Raw genomic sequence first — 17,844 nt, forward strand, 5'->3', positions numbered from 1 at the left:
GCAGGAGTATGTCCAAATTCACTGATGCCCACCTGGCACCATCTGCAACTCTGCAGTTTTCTGGCCACCAGAATCTCAGTATCTGTGTTTCTGCATGAGAAGCTGTAGCCAGAATGAAATGGATACTTGAAAGAAGCTGGTTATGTGTGCTAGCTCATTAAACAGACCCAGGCCATAGAGTCACCCTGGATATAACATCACCGCATAAAGCAATGCCTTGCTATAGCACATCCAGATTGTAGAGCCTGGACAGAAAGCCATCGTGAACCAAGAGCTTTGGCGTAGTTTGCCGATTATTTGTGAGGCAAAGGTTAAGGAAGCCTATTAGAAGTGGGAGTAAGGGGACCAATTGAACATTAACACCCACAGCATGGGTGATGTGTTATGCCCACCCTAAAATTATGTCCATGAACATTACACTTCACTATAATAGCCCTGGGTGACAGAGTCAGCTTAGATATCATGCTACAACATGGTAAAACATATCTGGGCCTAATTTCACATGGTTTAATGGATATCGATTCCCTCACTCCTTGTGATTACGGGCAAAGTTATTTTAAATGGGTACCTCAGGCAGTAGGAGATGTGTTGCAAGCTCTTTGGGAAAAGGAGTTTGTGCATCTGCTTTGAACATCAGCTGGAAAGACATGCCCCCAAACCTAGAAATTCTACAATTGTGAACTTTATTAAATTATTCAGGGCTGATCCTATTCTTGTTATCCATTGTTTAAACTCTGCTAGCAGTGAACGTTGAGCTCTTGTCCAGGCCAGCACCCCTTAGGCATGACCCTTGATACCAGGCAGTGAAGGGTTAATGATCATACTGAATGCACATCTGACTGTAATGAACATTTTCTGTTCTCTTTTTTTGCACTGAATCTCCCTTTCATCCTACAGTAGTGTTGGCTGCACAGCAGTTGTGGTTGGAAGGATGGGCTGGGCTGGCACACCTGTCACATGAAAGCCTCGGTGACGCGTTTCCCCCCTCCCCGTGAGGAGACGAGATCTGCACACCTCGTTCTATTTCTAGCTCTTGTTTCCAAAGGAAGTGGGGACTCAGGACCAGGGAGGGAGATGAGGCTTCAAAGGTGACCTAGATTTTTGGTCTTCCTGCCTGCGAGGCCTACTCAGTGAAGTCATTTCCTGCCACTGCACCTGTGCAGCATTATTTCCACCGTACCCTCTCCTCTTCTTGTTCTACATTTTATTTATAATCCCACCGCAGGGGGTGGAAAATGTGACATGGCTGCTCCTCCACCTGGGACCCGGCAGGAAGGAGGGGGTTGGCTATAGTTGTATTAATAGATTTTACTCTGTTAGGTTTGGTGTGGGAGAGAGGTAGAAGGGCTTAGGAACAAATTATGAGTGGAGAATGCTGTACATGGGAGTTCTAATCCCCAGCTTTGTCAGTTACTTTGGGAAAGTGGTAGAATGGCTTAGCAACAAATTATGAGTGGAGAATGCTATACTTGGGAGTTCTAATCCCCAGCTTTGTCAGTCACTTTATCTATCTTTGAGTCAGTTTGAATCCCCAGCTATATCATGACTATCTATTTATATCTCTGTGACCTTGGAGGAATTGCTTTTTCTCTCTTTTTCTCATTTCTAATCCCCTTCTATTTCTCTGCGACTCTGTGGGAGTTACTATATCTGTCTTTGAGTCAGCTCTAATCCTCAGCTATATCACTGACCTTGGGGGAATTGCATTATCTCTCTTTCTCTTTTCTAATCCCTTTCTCTTTCATTGGCCTATTTCTCTGCGCTCTGAGATAGTCATTTTATTTATCTTTGAGTCAGTTCCAATCCCCGGCTCTTATCACTGACTCTCTCTGGGACCTTTTTTTGTGGGGGTGGGTAGAGAGAGAGAGCTTTTCTCTTATTCTTCAGCTCTTCCAGTGATCCTGGGGGAGTCACTTTATCTCTCTGTGGTTCAGTTAATCCACTGCTCTCTGTGACCCTATGTATGTGGGTGGGAAGGGGGCAGAGAGGAGGTCATTTTTTTCTCCTTTGCTTCAGTTCTAATCCCTAAATCTGCCACTGACTCTCTGTATGTGATCCTGGAGGAGTCACACTGGGGTAATTTTCCAAACATTTCATAATGTTAGGTGCCAAGATGATTTGCAAATTCTATATCAGATAATTATTATTACTGCAGTTAACACACCCAACTTTAGGCAAAAGTACTTACACTAGCTTAGGGTTACCCTGGATTTACCCTGACATGTCGTCTTTTCAGAGGACTGTCCGGGCTTTTGAAAAGCTGGTTAGATCGAAGCCGAGTCTAGCATGCATCTGCGCATGCGTGGGTGTGACGTGGTGATATCACTCATGCGCACATGTATGTGACATCATCACATAGCATCTGCGCATGCGCAGATGCATTCCAGACCCAGCCCGAAGAGATGAGGTTTGCTTGGGGCTGGGGTTAGGAGGCGGAATGGGGCAGGACCGGGAGTGGAATGGGGAGGACCTAGGGGCGGAATGGGGGCAGGCCCGAGGGCAGAACAAGGCAGGGCCACGTGTCCTCCTTTACCAGATGCAAAATCTGGGTATCCCTACACTAGCTCAATGGCTGCCGTAACTACTGTCAATTAAGCGCACAATTGATCGCATTATATAACCCATGCGTGTGAGTGCTAGGACCACCCTGACTGTTGAGACCCTTCTCTGGTCCATGCTTCCTTGCAATTGCGTGCTATGGATTTTTCTTGGTCAATCTGTAGAAAACCGATGAAAGGTAGTTATGCAAATAACTGCAATTTAGTGTGAATTCACCAATTATGGCCAATTATTGGTTGTTAATGCCAATTGGTCACTAATTTAACAATTAAGTTACACACACAAACTGGAACTATTTTTTTTAAATGTTTTTTTTATTAAAGATCCAACTTGCACACACAACTTTGCACATTAAGCATTAAATTCTGCATTCAAGTGTTGGAATTATGGACTTTATCTAATCCCTGGCTCTACCATTGACTCTTTTTATGTATGACGCTGGGGAATTCACTGTATCTCTTTGTGCCTCAGCCCTAAACCCCGGGTCTGCCACTGCCTTTCTGTGTTTCACCCCAGGGGGAGTCACTTTGTAAAATCTTGAATTGTGTTTCACCCAGGAGTGGACTGACCTTTTAAACAATAGGACAGTGACCAAGGGCCCAGTGACATATGACGAAGAACACCAACCATTTTAGTAGTCTTCTTCTGGACCGACTCCATCCGTTTTATATCTTTTTGAAGGTGCGGCCTCCAGAATTGTACACAATATTCTAAATGAGGTCTCACCAAAGTCTTATACAGGGGCATCAACACCTCCTTTTTCCTACTGGCCATACCTCTCCCTATGCAACCTAGCATCCTTCTAGCTTTCGCCGTCACCTTTTCAACCTGTTTGGCCACCTTAAGATCATCACATACTATCACACCCATGCCCCATTCCTCTTTCATGCACAAAATTTCTTCACCTCCCTAAACTGTACTGTTCCCTCAGGTTTCTGCAGCCCAAACACCCATATCTCTGTTTCTGAGCATAGAGTCCTCATTTTATACATTTCAGTGTTACTTTTGTAAGTGCATTTAACATTGTTTAGGTGTGGAAACAACAGACAACCTGTTTTCCTCTAATCCGGAAATTCTCAACCCAGTCCGCAAGACACACCCAGACAGTCAGGTTTTTTGGATATCCACAATAAATAAGCATGAGATCAATTTGCATGCATAACTTCCATTGTGTGCAAATCTATCTCATGCATATTCATTGTGATCTGACTGGCTGGGTGTCCCCCAAGGACTGAGCTGAGAACCCTTGCCCTAAACTGATGGACTCATTCCAGCCACACTAGAGCTGGCTATAGGCTGGTGCGTGTAGAATTAAATTATACAACACCTTGCGATTCTACAAGAATATCAGCGATATTTATTATGGATAATTGTACTAGTGAATTCTTTCTGTACATTATCTGCTGGGTAAAACAGGAAATGAAAAACCCATTAATGGCAAGGGACGTTTGCTATTGATCCACATTACTCTCACACTCTGAAGATTGTGTAACTCAGAGGGAAGAATAATATATTTTCCCACAGAAAGCTTTTGCCCATGCCACTGTGCTTCTATGACTTGTGCCGCCCTGTTGGTGAAAAGAAAGAACCGCAAAGGGAGGCAGATACGAGTTCTGACCTCTTGATCAACCAGAGGCACTCTATTTTTGGCTGGTCGCTGACTGGTTATAGTTCTAGCTTCGGCATGTGTCCCGATCCTTCATTTATTTTGTCTGGTATTATAGCCTAGTTGTTCTCAGCTTTCATCCTTGTAGACCCAAGCAGTGGCGTAGCGAGGGTGAGAGACAGCCAGGGCAATGATGCCCCTCCCTGCCTTCTTCTCCATCCCCCACCTCCTCATGCTCCTTCCCCACCCCCTTTTGCCGTGCATGATCCGCTTTCCTTCCCCCGTACCTCTGAAATGTTCCTGGCACGGGCAGCAACTCCCCAAGCTGCTGTTGCACCAGCGTTGGCTCTTCTTCTGATGTCACTTCCTAGGTGTGGGTCCAGGAAGTGACATCAGAGGAAGTGCTGATGCTGGCATCAAGTTAGGGAGTTGCTGCTTGCGTCAGGAACATTAAAGAGGTACGAGGAAAGGGAAGCAGCGCGCCAGCATCAGCTCTTCCTCTGATGTCACTTCCTGGACCCACCCACATCAGAGGAAGAGCCGACCCTGGTGCAACAGCAGCTTGGGGGTTGCTGCCCGTGCCAGGAACATTTCAGAGGTACGGGGGAAGGAAAGTGGTGAATGCACGGCAGGAGGGGGTGGGGAGGGGCGGAGAGGAGGATGGGTGCCTTCTCCCTCATCAAGGCTGCACCCGGGGAGGACCGCCTCTCCCCCCACTACGCCACTGGACCAAAGGCTGGTTTTAGGATATTAGGGATAATGTATGGAAGAGATTTACACACATGTGATGGAAGAGCCAGGTTAATTGACATACTATGGCTAAGCTGAAAACCAGACCTGTCAGCCAGAAGGCGCACTGTGTTAGAAAAAGGGCGGGAAGCAGGGAGGACAGCAGCTCACTTTATTTTGATGCAATAACAACAGACCAAACCAACCTATGAAGCAAAATAGTTTAATAAAACATGACATGGCCACGTTTTGCTAGAAGGATGCATCAGAGGCAAGAACTAGAGAAGTCAAACACAGAACACACTTCTCTCTAAAGCAGTGCATCGCAAACTGTGTGCCGCCAGATGCCGGGGGGGGGGGGAGGAGGAGGAGAGGCACTGGCTGACTGCCTACAGGACGTGCCGCTTGTGGTGAGAGTCACGTCTTGTAGGCAGTCGGCCGTCGCCAGTGCCTCTCCTCCTCTCCGTGGGTCTTTTTTTGCAGCACCTCCCACTAGTGACTCAGAGACCTACCTGGAGGGCCTCCGGGCATGCGTGGATGTCGACATGATGACATCACGCATGCTTGTGATATCATCTCATTGACATCCGCACACTTCCGGAACTTAGGATATGCCTCTGCTATTCCCAGCTGTTTCATTCATCCAGGTTAATGTTGTCTTTCTGCTACCAATGTCAAAAAATCCTAGAAAGGTCATCTTGGAAGGACCATCGATAAGCCTTCTGTATCAGACCACCTGGAGTGGCAGGCTGGCCTGTATTTTTTAGGAGGGTCACAACACAAACGCACACAATTCTGTGCAATAACTTTTTTATTCTGTTTGTTTGCCTCGCACGTTATAATAAAGCTTGGTTTACCTCAGCCAACTGATTTACCTCTTCTTTCTCCTGGAACCTCCCTGTAACGGAGTCAAGCCTGGGCAGAAATACTCTCCCCTGAGACCCGCTCCTCTGACTCAGCACTGAACCAAGCAACGCATAGCCCTCTGGGACCTATAGTCCTTCTCAAATACATGGTCCTTTGGGCTGCCCAGTGGCATAACAGCAGTCCCAGAGAGGGAAAATCCCTCACTCTGTCACACCTTCTCTCCATTTCCCTGTACCATCATGCAGTACCAGATCATCTCAGACAGATGTTTGTCTGATTTGTTTTCAGAAACCTCCAGTGATGTATATTCTATCATTTCCCAAAGACGGTTGTTCCATTGCTCAGCTGCCATTGCAGTGAGAAAGGCTTTTCCTATTTAGGTTAAAGCCGTCATCCCTTGTCTGTCAAGAATAGCTGAATAATGCAAAAAGAATTTAAAAGAAAACCCGACTGTGGATTATTTTTGTTCAATTTCTTTATTAAAACTTTGCGCATAACAATGCAAAATCATTTTTATTAAGAATACAAATCTATTGATCTAGTGGACCTCTTAGATACATGGCATTCTACAAAATACAGCAGCCTTAAAACAACCGAAGCAGAATGAAATAAACTATTTACATTTCTCATAAAAACATCTCATTAAAAATCAAGTCTAGGTACAAAACTATTTACAAAATATACGAATTTTCCATAGCGTTTTATGAAAGAGGAAGAGGAGGGCATAATACAGAACAGTTACAGTTCAGCAAGATGCGGCTGAGGGCCCTGTTATCCAAAGCCAGGATTAAGGGGTGGCTGAAAGGCTCAGTCATTCACTATCCTTGTGACTACAAAATCAGTGGTCCCACCTACAGGGAATACATTCAGTTAATAAGTCACAGGCTCCCTTGTGCTCTGAGCGTGAGGATTCTCCCTTCAAGTGCTGGGCTCTATCCTGTTTAGGGGAATTTAATAAGCGTGCCTACAGAGAGGTTTGTGTTTATCAAGATGGGCCAAATTTGGGTGCCGGGAAAAAATCTGCGCAAAGCATTATTCTATAAAGTGTGGTCTGGGCTCAGCGCCCTCTATAGAACAGAGCTTAGTGTGGATTCCTGCGCCTAGTTTTGAGTGCAAGGTCTTGTGCCTGCTGTAACCAGGTGTAAATCCTGGCGCACATGTTAGGCATGAAACCCCAGTGTTTTATAACACTGTGCCCAGTATCGTGCGGTCAGAGGATTCTCCCCACTCCCTAAAGGCCCTGAGAGCACTGCTCTGAATTTGATTGGTCGAGCAGGCAACAGGAAGATGCTGCTCAGCCAATCAAATTCAGATAAGTACTGTCAGAGCCTTCAGGGGGTTTGGAGAATCCCCAGTCTTAAGAGCCCTGCTTCTTTTTTAGGTGTGGGGGGTATTTTTTTGTTTGATGCAGTTTGATTGGTTGAGCAGGTTGCCTACTCCACAAATCAACTGCATCAAGCAAAAAGTTAACAAAAAAATTAAAAATCTGGGCTGTTTCGGCTTTTCAACAGGAGTTCAAATGCAGGAATAGACAAAAATAAAAATAAAATGTTTTCCCTATTATTTCCCCTAAGCATGTACGCATTTCTCGTAGGTGTAAATGCAGCTTGTGCTTGGTTAGCTGTGGTGGGCCATTCAACATTACTAGCTGCTCCATTTCAGCCAGGACAGCTTGAATTAGTCCTGGCTTTGCCCCTACTGCATCCATGAGATGTTCACCTCGGACTGATCAAAGAGGAGCTCTGGGACATAGTGGCAGCAAAAAAAAAAAAATCACAGGACTTGTTCAGCATGGCTCTGGAGACTTCAGAGGACCAGATTTAACAGAAAATGGGCAAGGATTAAAAAAAAAAGTTTAATGTTTTAATCAAAACCGTTCGTGGTTTTATATGCCAAAATCAATTACAGAAGAGACAAACAAAAGATGATAAATATTTGAACTTTGTCATAATTTGAAAGGAGAGGCGAAGGTGCTTCTGTTTTTATAAGGACATATAATGAGAGCACAGATGATTTAATGGAAGCATAACTAGTTTAAGAAAATGAAAAAGAAAAAATCAAGAGTCAGAATATTTTTGCAGCTTTTGAAGCCGTTCCATTCTGGGTGCAATCCTTTGCTGTTCAGTCCTGCAAAGAAAAAAAAGAGATATTTTAGCTGAGTATCAGCGCCAGATGGTTATTCTCTGGTAATAACATGATAATCGCAATGCCTCCACTGTGAGTGGCTGCCCAAAGGTTTCACCCCATGCTGATCTTTCACAGAAAGTACACTTCTCCCTCCCCATTCGCGGTTCCTGCACTCGCGGTTTCATATAATCGCAATTTTTTCTGGGGAGGGGGAAAATAAAAAAAACAGTCTTCATGTAAAAAAATATCCATCTTTTTTTCCTCCCTGCCACCTTCCCGGTCTTACCTGGTGGTCTAGAGGCCTTTCGGGGCAGGAGCGATCTTCCTACGCTCCTGCCCTGTGCAGATCGCCATCAGGAAATGGCTGCTGGGAGTTCCCGTAGTCTCTCGAGGCTACGTCGGGAACTCCCTACTGCCATTTCCTGATGGCGATCTGCACGGGGCAGGAGCGCAGGAAGATCGCTCCTGCCCCGAAAGGCCTCTAGACCACCAGGTAAGGCCGGGAAGGCGGCAGGGAGGTGGGGGTGGGTCAGAGCCGGATAATTGTGGTTTTTCGGCATTCGCGGTCCGGCTCTGCCCGTATCCCCCGCGAATGACGAGGGAGAAGTGTACATTCCTTTTGATAAACTAATAATGCAGTCTGGGACAGACATGCCAAAATATTACCTTTGTTTGCTATGGTCCCCTTTTATCAAGCCATTGTAGAGCGTTTTAGTGCGGGCTGGCCTATGGGCCTGTCCAGCCAAGCCCCGTCCCGCCTCCCCAGCCCCGCCCTGTTCTGCCTCCCCAGCCCCGCCTCATTCCGCCTCCCCAGCCCCACCCCCAGATGCACAGACATGATGTGATACGCGTGCGTGTGACATCACCGCGTTGGGACCACGCAAGCACGGATGCCCCCTCCAGATGCGATTTTGACAGTAAACTTTTCAAAACCCTGACAAAGTGCCGGGTTTTAATAAGCTGTCCGGACCCCCGGACAAGTCTTCGAAAAGGAGGTCCATGTCCGGGGAAATCCGCACATTTGGTGCTTATACCTGTTTAACCGGATGTTGGTGATATAAAGTCTATGGATTAATTCCGGTTACAAGTATAGCCACTAGAGTAATTTTCTATAATTGTTGCACAGCTAATGGCAGTTGGGCGCATAAATTACCCTAGTCTTTAACATCGCGCCTAATTTCAAGGAAAGTCCCTGACCTACTTACGCCCCTCCCATGGCCACACCTCCTTTTGACCCCTCAGTGCTCATTAAATCAATCTAGCATGCACTAAAAATTCCCAGTTAAAACATATATGAAACTAAAAAAATAACAGTTAAAAATCAGGAAAAATCCATTGAAATATCAAAAACTAACCAGGATTTTCTTGCCTGTGTTCATCCCTATAATGTTATTAAAAAATTCATCCATAAACTCTTGTTTTAGCCAGTGAAAATGACTGTTTAAAATAACAACAGGGGTCACACATTTAAAGTAGGCACAGAGAATGCTGTCTCCTACTTCTTAGCAATCTGAGAGGTGTTTGAGGAAAAGTTGGGGCATTGTACAAAAATACATTTGTGCATATTTGATTAAATGTTGCATGTAAATGTATACCAACTCCCAAGCAGGGGCATTTACCCACGATTGTTACAGGAATTTTGAGGCTATTATATAAAGACACAGAAGTTCCCTTCTAAAATAGTTCCAAATTAGACACCAACTCAAACTTCCTACCTAGGATACCGGATATAAAATTTCCCTCAGTGGGTTTCCCGTTTAACATCAGGTGGACTCGTTTTAAAACACGATTTCTCTCACCTTAGCTTCTGCACAGCCGCAGCGTCATCAATACATTAATTACAAGGGTCTTAGCAAAAATGATTCTTAGACCCAAGACGGTGATGGAAAGGGAGTTCAGTTTCTCATCTGTGTTGAGGAAGAAGAGGAGGTAGATTTTAGCACCGTAGCATTCCCCTGTCCCTTGTGTCTGTTTGCGTAAGTTCCCTTTACAAAAGACTTATAACTTATGCACATATCTGGCACATACACAGGATATGTGCAGTGGCATTGTAAGGGGGAGCAGGGGTGTGGACCGCCCTGAGCGCTGTCTCGATGGGGGTGCCGGCATCTCTCTGCCCCATACCTCTGTAGATCTTGGCTAGCACGATCAACTTCTCCTGCCTGCTGCTGGCGCCGGCCTGGTTCCCCTGTGAATCACTTCTGGGTCGCGGGACCAGGAAGTGATGTCAGAGGGAAGCATGCAGGAGAAGCCACTCATCACTAGCGAAGATTTACAGAGGTATGTGGAGGGAAAGGGAGAATGCGAGTGTGGAGTGGGAGGTGGGAAGGAGCCCAGGGTGCATGGAAGGAGTGGTGGGGGAGAGGAGGGCATAGAAGGGGGGGCACCACTGCCCCAGACACCTCCTACCCTTACCACGCCACTGGTTATGTGACCTGTTAAAGAATAAAATTACTGGACTGAGGCAGTTTTTACCTGTTTCAAAATGTTCACTGATAGTCACAGAAGAGCAAATGTCTTGAACACCATCTGAGATTAAAAATAAAATAGAATGATTGTTAATCATAACTGGCCCCTTAAACATCTCTATATGCAATAACACGATTAGCTGCTTCTCTTTCTTTGTCTCTCTCTGTCTAGGGTTACCATAGTTTTGGGAACGAAAATCTGGACCCATAGCCCCACCCCGTTCCACCCAGCCACGCCCCATTCCACTCCCCAGCCTTACCCGCAGCCCCGCCCCCTTAACCTGTCTGCTCGTTGGAACGGTATCCGCGCACGCGCTGGAGTGACACGATGACATCACGGCGTGCGCAGATGCCGTCCCCAGGTCACTCGGTGCTAGAAGCTTTTCAAAACCCGGCCAAATGCTGGGCTTTGAAAAGCCATCCGGACACCCAGACACGTCTGGGGAAATCCGGATATCTGGTAACCCTATCTCTGCTTCTTTTAACTACGTCTTCCATGACCAGGTTTACACAAGGCTTTGACCTGTTTTTGTGTCTGGGTAAAATGCTTTAGTGCATCCGGCTCAAACTCTTGCTTTTTTTGAGACAGCCAGGCCTAAACTTTCCAAAATAGAGCGGGAGTTTGTGGGTTTTTGTTTTTGATTCCAGAGACTGTTTTGTAGTGAAGTTGTTGCAAATTTCCTCACCTTTAGGCATCTCCGGCTTGTACATTTCTCCCTTGTACTCTGCTTTGCACTCGGTAGAACTGCTTTGCTCTTCGGTAGAACTCCAAGCCACAATGCCATAACTCCATTTTGTGTCGGTATTCACCAGAGTAGGCAAATTATTCTCCATTATTGTATTGCTGACAACTGCCCTGGTGTTATTAGCTGGAGAGAAGTCAGTAATCAGACAGATGGGGCTCACCTTGGACTCTTTGTCCTTGGGCTGAAGGACGTAGACGGAAGGTTTTGAGTCAGCAATGTCTGCGGAAGCAATAAACAGTGGGGAAAAAGTTGCGATAAGTTATCTGTCCTCTCGGATGAGAATCGGCACCATTTGCGGTCATAACAGAAAATAACAATATTCTACATTTTTATAACATCCTTATTGTATATGGCACCAGTTAATATAGTGAGAGAAAATCAAATGAAGGGCCCAGAGCAGAAGGTGATCCACTTCAGAAGATACTGAAGCCCGATTCTCCTGGGCCTCCCTGCTCTGCAGGAGCTTCTTGGGATGAATTTCCGTCACTGCCAGAAGATCATCAAGGTGGCCACGGTTTTTAATTTATTTTACCACAATTATAGTTCACCAGTCCAAGGGAATAAATAAGGCAATGCTATAAACTGGCACCTGGAGGAAGGAGCCACCTACAAGCACCCTAGAAGGCAACTAGGCAGCGGTGTAGCAAGGGTGAGGGGTGCCTGGGGCGGTGGCACCCCTCTCCCGCTCTCTTCCCCCCCCCACCACGCACGCGCACCCCTTTGTCGTACCTTTTTAACTTTGGCCCAAGCAGTCTCCGAATTGCTACCTGCGTAAGCTTCGGCACTCTCTCTGATGTCACTTCCTAGGTGTTGGTCCCGGAAGTGACATCAGAGAGAACATCGAAGCCGACGTGGGCAGCAAGTTGGTGGCTGCTTGTGCTGAAGTTAAAAAAGGTATGGGGGAAGGGCCGAGTGGCAGGGGAGGAGTGCGAAGGGATGGGGCAGGGAAGAGGAGGGGTGCCGGCCCCCTGAGCAAGACCGCCTCCTTCCCCCCCTTACTACGCCACTGCAATTAGGTTCTGATTCTATAAATGACAGCTAAAGATATCAGTACACCTAGCTGATCTAGGCACCTATTTTACTCCCCACCTCTTCCCTTTTACAAAACTGCGCAAGAGGTTTTTAGCACCGGCCGGGGTACAGAATTCTCTGCGCTGCTCTGGCACTCATAGGACTCTATGAGCATCGGAGCAATGCAGCGCAATCAGCATGCCGCCTGGCGCTAAAAACCTCATATGGTTTTGTAAAAAGGGGTGTTATTTAAAAAGCTTAATTGGTGCTGATAACAAGCAATTAATACCTCATAATTGGCTTAAATTAAAATGAATTGGGTGGTAGGCACCTAACTTGGTAGGTGCCTATTGCTTTCAGGTAGGCGCCTAGTCAAGGCCATTATTGGAAAGTAGGTGTGATTAGGGGCAGATCGTGAGTGTGTTTTGCATGTAGGCGCCTCAAATGGACTAGGCACCAGTATTTAGGCTAAGAAAAACCTGACATCAAGAGAGTTAGGGTCGCTAGGCACAATTCGATAAACAGTGCCTAACTTAAGGCTGATATGCGGTAAGCACCGCGTTCTTAGACGCCTATGATTTAGGCATCATTTATACAATTGGGCCTTTAGTCAACTAGGCTAATCTATAAGGGAAACACCTAAGTGCCATAGGACCTTACTGCAAGAGGGGTGGACACATTGCTGGATCAGGGCAAGGCCATGGACATGTCTCCCAGGTATTCCTGTATGTAGTTTACAGAATAGTTTACATGTATGAGTCACTTGGCACATTTAGGTGTGCCAACTTACATCTTCCATTGACATGGCATAAGAGGGCACGTTAGTGCTGAAATGCTAGTATTCTGTAAAGGAATTCTGGTCCCATGATGCCATTATAGAATTAATCAACAGCCAAAAAAATAATAATTGCAGCTATTCAAATAAACATGCAAGGGAGCCGTAGAACCCAAAAATGTTTGAGTCCTATGAGGGGCTGCTGAAAAGTTCTCAGCCTAACCGAGAAGAGAATGATGGGGAAAAACAAACAGTAGAGAAGTCAGGTTCCTACTCGATCATTTCAAGTCAAAACTGAAATCCTTTCTATTTTAAGATGTCTTTGAAACTTCTCTCTTAGAACCGTAACGTACGCAGGTAGGGCTGGTCTCAGTTAGCTCACTGGTCTTTGACCTAGGGGCCACTGTGGAAGCGGACTGCTGGGCACGATGGACCACTGGTCTGACCCAGCGGCGGCAAATCTTATGTTCTTATGTTCTCCAACTCCAACTATTAGACTACTTTGGACGGGATCCCCATTTCCTATTCTACCATTAACCATCTTACTATCCTATTGATTTAATGGAGTTCTCTCTCTACCCTCTTGACTATTGTACGTCAGTTAGTCTCTCGTACGTACTCTGTTTATAATCGTGTCAAGAAAAGTGTGGAATAACTTGTAAGTTTCATGGCTCCACGTCATTCTCTTCTTGGTTGGGTTGAAAATTTTGCAGCGGCCCCTCCTATGTGTCTTCTAAAGCAAAAATTAAATCCACCTCAGAGTATCAGAAAACTGAACAGGCTCTTGAAGGTTATAAGACTTTTTATGGAACATCCCATTACAAGACTCAAACTCGAACCTTATATATTCGATCATACTCTTCTGGGGGTTTGTGTGACGCTCCAAAAGGCTTTTCACCCAATAAATTATATATTAAACATCCTATAACACAAATTCAACATCATGAAGAAAATTATTTCAGTATTCAAAGTGATCCCAGATTTTTAGAGCACTTAGTTTAAGTATTGGAGCAGCTGCCGAGTATGTCTTTCATATCACTCAATCTATTCAAGGTAGTGAGTGATATAAAAGACATACTTGGAAGATGTTTAAACTCATGGTTCTCTGCTCTTTCTACTAAATCAACTTATTTTAATTAGAAATAGAGAAATGTATAACATTAATGCATTTGATGGAATAAAAAAAAATAAGACTGGCTACTTTCTGCATTAGCTATTCTAGTAGGCTTGAAATCTGTGAAGTTATGGCTTTATTTCCACCATCAACACTGCACACTTTTGATTTTAAGAACTCATTTTAAATAGTCTCAATACTCGCTTAACTGGACCATTAAACGAGTGCCAAACCCAAATACCAGTTTCTGGTTACTGGCAGCTTTGGCACAGTGATTAAATCCTTTATCCAAACAATTGTTGGATATGGACCTGACTTTGGCCGTTGGGTCTGTCATACCCTTAGCTCAGAAAACTATCATCATGATGATATATGTGGTCATGTCAACTGCCTAGGACACTACCACTTAATACATTTACACTTTTTAAAAAAAATTTTGGTAAATATTCACTCACTGGGTTGAACTAACAGCATCGTGCCAGATCCGAATGTCAGTTTCCAGTTATTGTCATTCACACAGTAATGGATTCTGATGCATAAACCTCTTCTCTCTGATGGAGCCATCTTTTCTTCCGGTAAAACTCCATCCCATGCCCTCTCCCTCTTATTCAACTTTACTCCCTTCCTCCTCTCCAACCTCTTTCCTTTCAAATTCTGACCCTTATTCTTGTAGCACTATGTTAATTAGAAAGCAAATGGTATAAATTAAAGAACTAAGGCCGGTATTGGGCAGACTTGTATAGTTTGCGTCCCATATATGATGATTCCATATAGGATGGACTCAATGGGATGATTCCGTGTATGATGGCAATAATGGGAACTTCACTAACTCAGAACATGAGGACATTACTGGCCAGACTTTACAGTAGATATCCTGCAAACAACGGGACGGTTGGATAGGCTAGAGTGAGCTTAGATGGCAACTTCAGCAGTTGGAACCTAGGACAATACCAGGTGGACTTTAGTCTATGGCCCAGAAATATAAAAAAAGAGACAAGTTTATTTAATCATGTATTTTTAATGAGAATAACTAATGGACAGACTGGATGGACCGTTTAGGTCTTTATCTGCCATCATTTACTATGTTATTAAGTTAAAAAAATATATATATTCCCCTACCTCAGGCACAACCAATTTTATCTAATCAAAAAACGAACTCTACAAAATCCTGAGTGGAGTAGAACGGGTACAAGTGGATCGATTTTTCACTCCGTCAAAAATTGCAAAGACTAGGGGACACTCTATGAAGTTACAGGGAAATACTTTTAAAAGCAATAGGAGGAAATATTTTTTCACTCAGAAAATAGTTAAGCTCTGAAACACGTTGCCAGATGTTGTGGTAAGAATGGATAGCGTAGCTGGTTTTATGAAAGGTTTGGATAATTTCATGGAGGAAAAGTCTATAGTCTGTTATTGAGAAAGAAATGGGGGAAGCCACTGCTTGCTCTGGATCGATAGCATGGAATGTTGCTACTCCTTGGGTTTTGGCCAGGTACTAGGGACATCGATTGGCCACCGTGAGAATAGGCTACTGGGCTTGATTGACCATTGGCCAGCAAGGCTATTCTTATGTTCTCATGTACTTATGAGCTGGTCCTAGTTCAAGTTTATACCATGTAATGAAAGCTGTCTGCTAAACAGGGAAATCAAGTAGCACGGTGTTATTCTACTACTGGTCTTTCATTTGAGAATATTTGCAAAACATATGGTAGCAATCTGATTCCTAGTTTACCAGCAGTTTGAAAAGGACAATGATAAATTATATGGACAGGGTTGCCTTCTTGTAGGCATGTTCCGCTGGGGCTTTTTAAAAGACTCAATACACCAACCTAAACCTGAATTATGTAGCGTGTTAGATATTGAGCGTGCAAGAGGTAAATTTGCATGATCGGGTCTCTTTTATTTGAAAGGAAGCTCTGGAATGAGAAGGCATAGGATGAAGTTAAGAGGTGATAGGCTCAGGAGAAATCTAAGGAAATACTTTTTTACAGAAAGGGTGGTAGATGCATGGAACAGTCTCCCAGAAGAGGTGGTGGAGACAGAGACTGTGTCTGAATTCAAAAGGGCCTGGGATAGGCATGTGGGATCTCTTGAAGAGAGAAAGAGATAATGGTTACTGCGGATGGGCAGACTAGATGGGCCATTTGGCCTTTATCTGCTATCATGTTGCTATGTTTCTGTTTCTACTTTTGATCCTGTACAACTTAACTTGCTTGGGACCTCTTTTAAACAAGTTTTAAATTTGTTTGGTGATGGTTAAAGATAGAATTACCAGTTTAAAACCTAATTTGTTAAGTTATATTGGACTTCAAGTTTCAAGTTTCTTTAGTTTTGATATACCGTCTATCAAAACGAATGTCTAGATGGTGTACAATATAAAAAGATTGTAAGGGACAATTAAAATAGGTAAATAAAAGCAATATTTTATCAAATATTAAAAATACTAGACGAATTCGGATTAACATACATGAGACGGAAGGAAAGTAGGGAGGGAAAGGTTGTTTAAAATACATTGAAGTAAAATTAATAAAAAAGGACGGTAAATGGGGAGTGGCAAAAACATTAGGAGGGGAATCATTTCAAAAGAAGTATTAGATGTTTCAAAGATTCACATGAATCAAGGAATTAAGAAGCTGAAGCTAATACTAAAGAATAAAGGCATCTTTAAAGAGGAAGGTTTTAAGTTTGGCTTTAAATTTTTCAAGCGAGTTCTCTAATCGAATGTCTAATGGGAGGGCATTCCACAGAGAGGGGGCAGTAACTTAAAAGATGGATTTGCGAGTAGTATCGTAAAATAGTTCCAAATAATCTTCTTGGAACAAAACCTCAACCTACCGAGCAACAAATTTTAATCTGCAAGACTGGTGTTCTTTTTAATGTTTGAAGAAATCTGCGTATGGATTATATGGTTACTTACTGGGTTTTATTGTCAGTTTGGTACCAGTTCCAAATATGAGCTTCCAGTTGGCATCATTCACACAGTAAGACACCTTCATACATAAACAACTCCCGTGACCTTCCAAACAGCCATCATCATACACATCCTTTCATCTCCTGATCATGGCATAACATTAAGAACAAATCACTGTTCCTCATCATACAGAGCCCCTGCTTGTAAAAAAGTAAACTTAGCCCTCTTCTTATCACCACCTCCCCGTCCTAAAATAATCTGTTACAGGAGTTCAGTGCACCAATGTCAAGGGGTCTGATTCCTGAAGGGTGGAATTTAGCTCATTCTAAGGAGGCAATTTCTCCAAGTGGGTTATTTTTGCGCATACCACAACAGGGATGAATTTCACTCCTAAGCCGGGATATGTGGAGTATGATCTCACGCTCAAGTTTTCTCAGCTTATAAACAACTCTCCTGACTCTTTATCCTTTTTCTTATTATTCCTTCTTTCAGTGCCTTTGGGGACCTCTGCTTCTGATTTGAAAAGGCATAAGCAGAAACTTCAATATACCACAGTACATTAGGATGAAACTAAAGGAGTAGACCTTTACTTTCCAAGACTTGAATTACTGGGGCATCTCTGCACAATGGTGATGATGAAACCCTATTGGGAAGAAGCACACTGGGCATCTTCCACCATATTTCACTAGATACAGTAATTAATTGAGCTCAGCGTAAAATCAGGACTGACTTTAAACTGACTTTAAACTCTCTCAACTCTGGAATGACCTCCCCTTTTTTTTAAGGAGTTCCAGTTCATTTCAATTTTTCTATAAACCTTTAAAAACTACTCTATTTGTCAAACATTTTGAAAATTAATTCTTTTGAAATTTTGCTATTATCTTCTATTTGTCATTTGTAAATCATTTCCTGTTTATTTAATTGCTGTAAA

The 17,844-nt window shown here is 43.9% G+C and overlaps 1 protein-coding gene across 1 annotated transcript in view; it reads right to left on the minus strand.

Moving 5' to 3' along the window:
- Positions 1–6,234: 6,234 nt before the first annotated feature.
- The window catches only part of LOC117350409, a 106,431-nt gene continuing 94,821 nt past the window's right edge, over positions 6,235–17,844 (minus strand). The window contains exons 8-11 of the mRNA XM_033924689.1: positions 11,043–11,321; positions 10,364–10,417; positions 9,688–9,795; positions 6,235–7,888 (exon numbers count right to left, since the gene is read on the minus strand). Of these exons, the coding sequence (XP_033780580.1) occupies positions 9,689–9,795; positions 10,364–10,417; positions 11,043–11,321 (440 nt within the window). The 3' untranslated portion in view covers positions 6,235–7,888; position 9,688. The remainder of the gene's footprint in view (positions 7,889–9,687; positions 9,796–10,363; positions 10,418–11,042; positions 11,322–17,844) is intronic.

This window comes from Geotrypetes seraphini, chromosome 16 (assembly GCF_902459505.1).
Source record: "Geotrypetes seraphini chromosome 16, aGeoSer1.1, whole genome shotgun sequence".
NCBI lineage: Eukaryota > Metazoa > Chordata > Amphibia > Gymnophiona > Dermophiidae > Geotrypetes > Geotrypetes seraphini.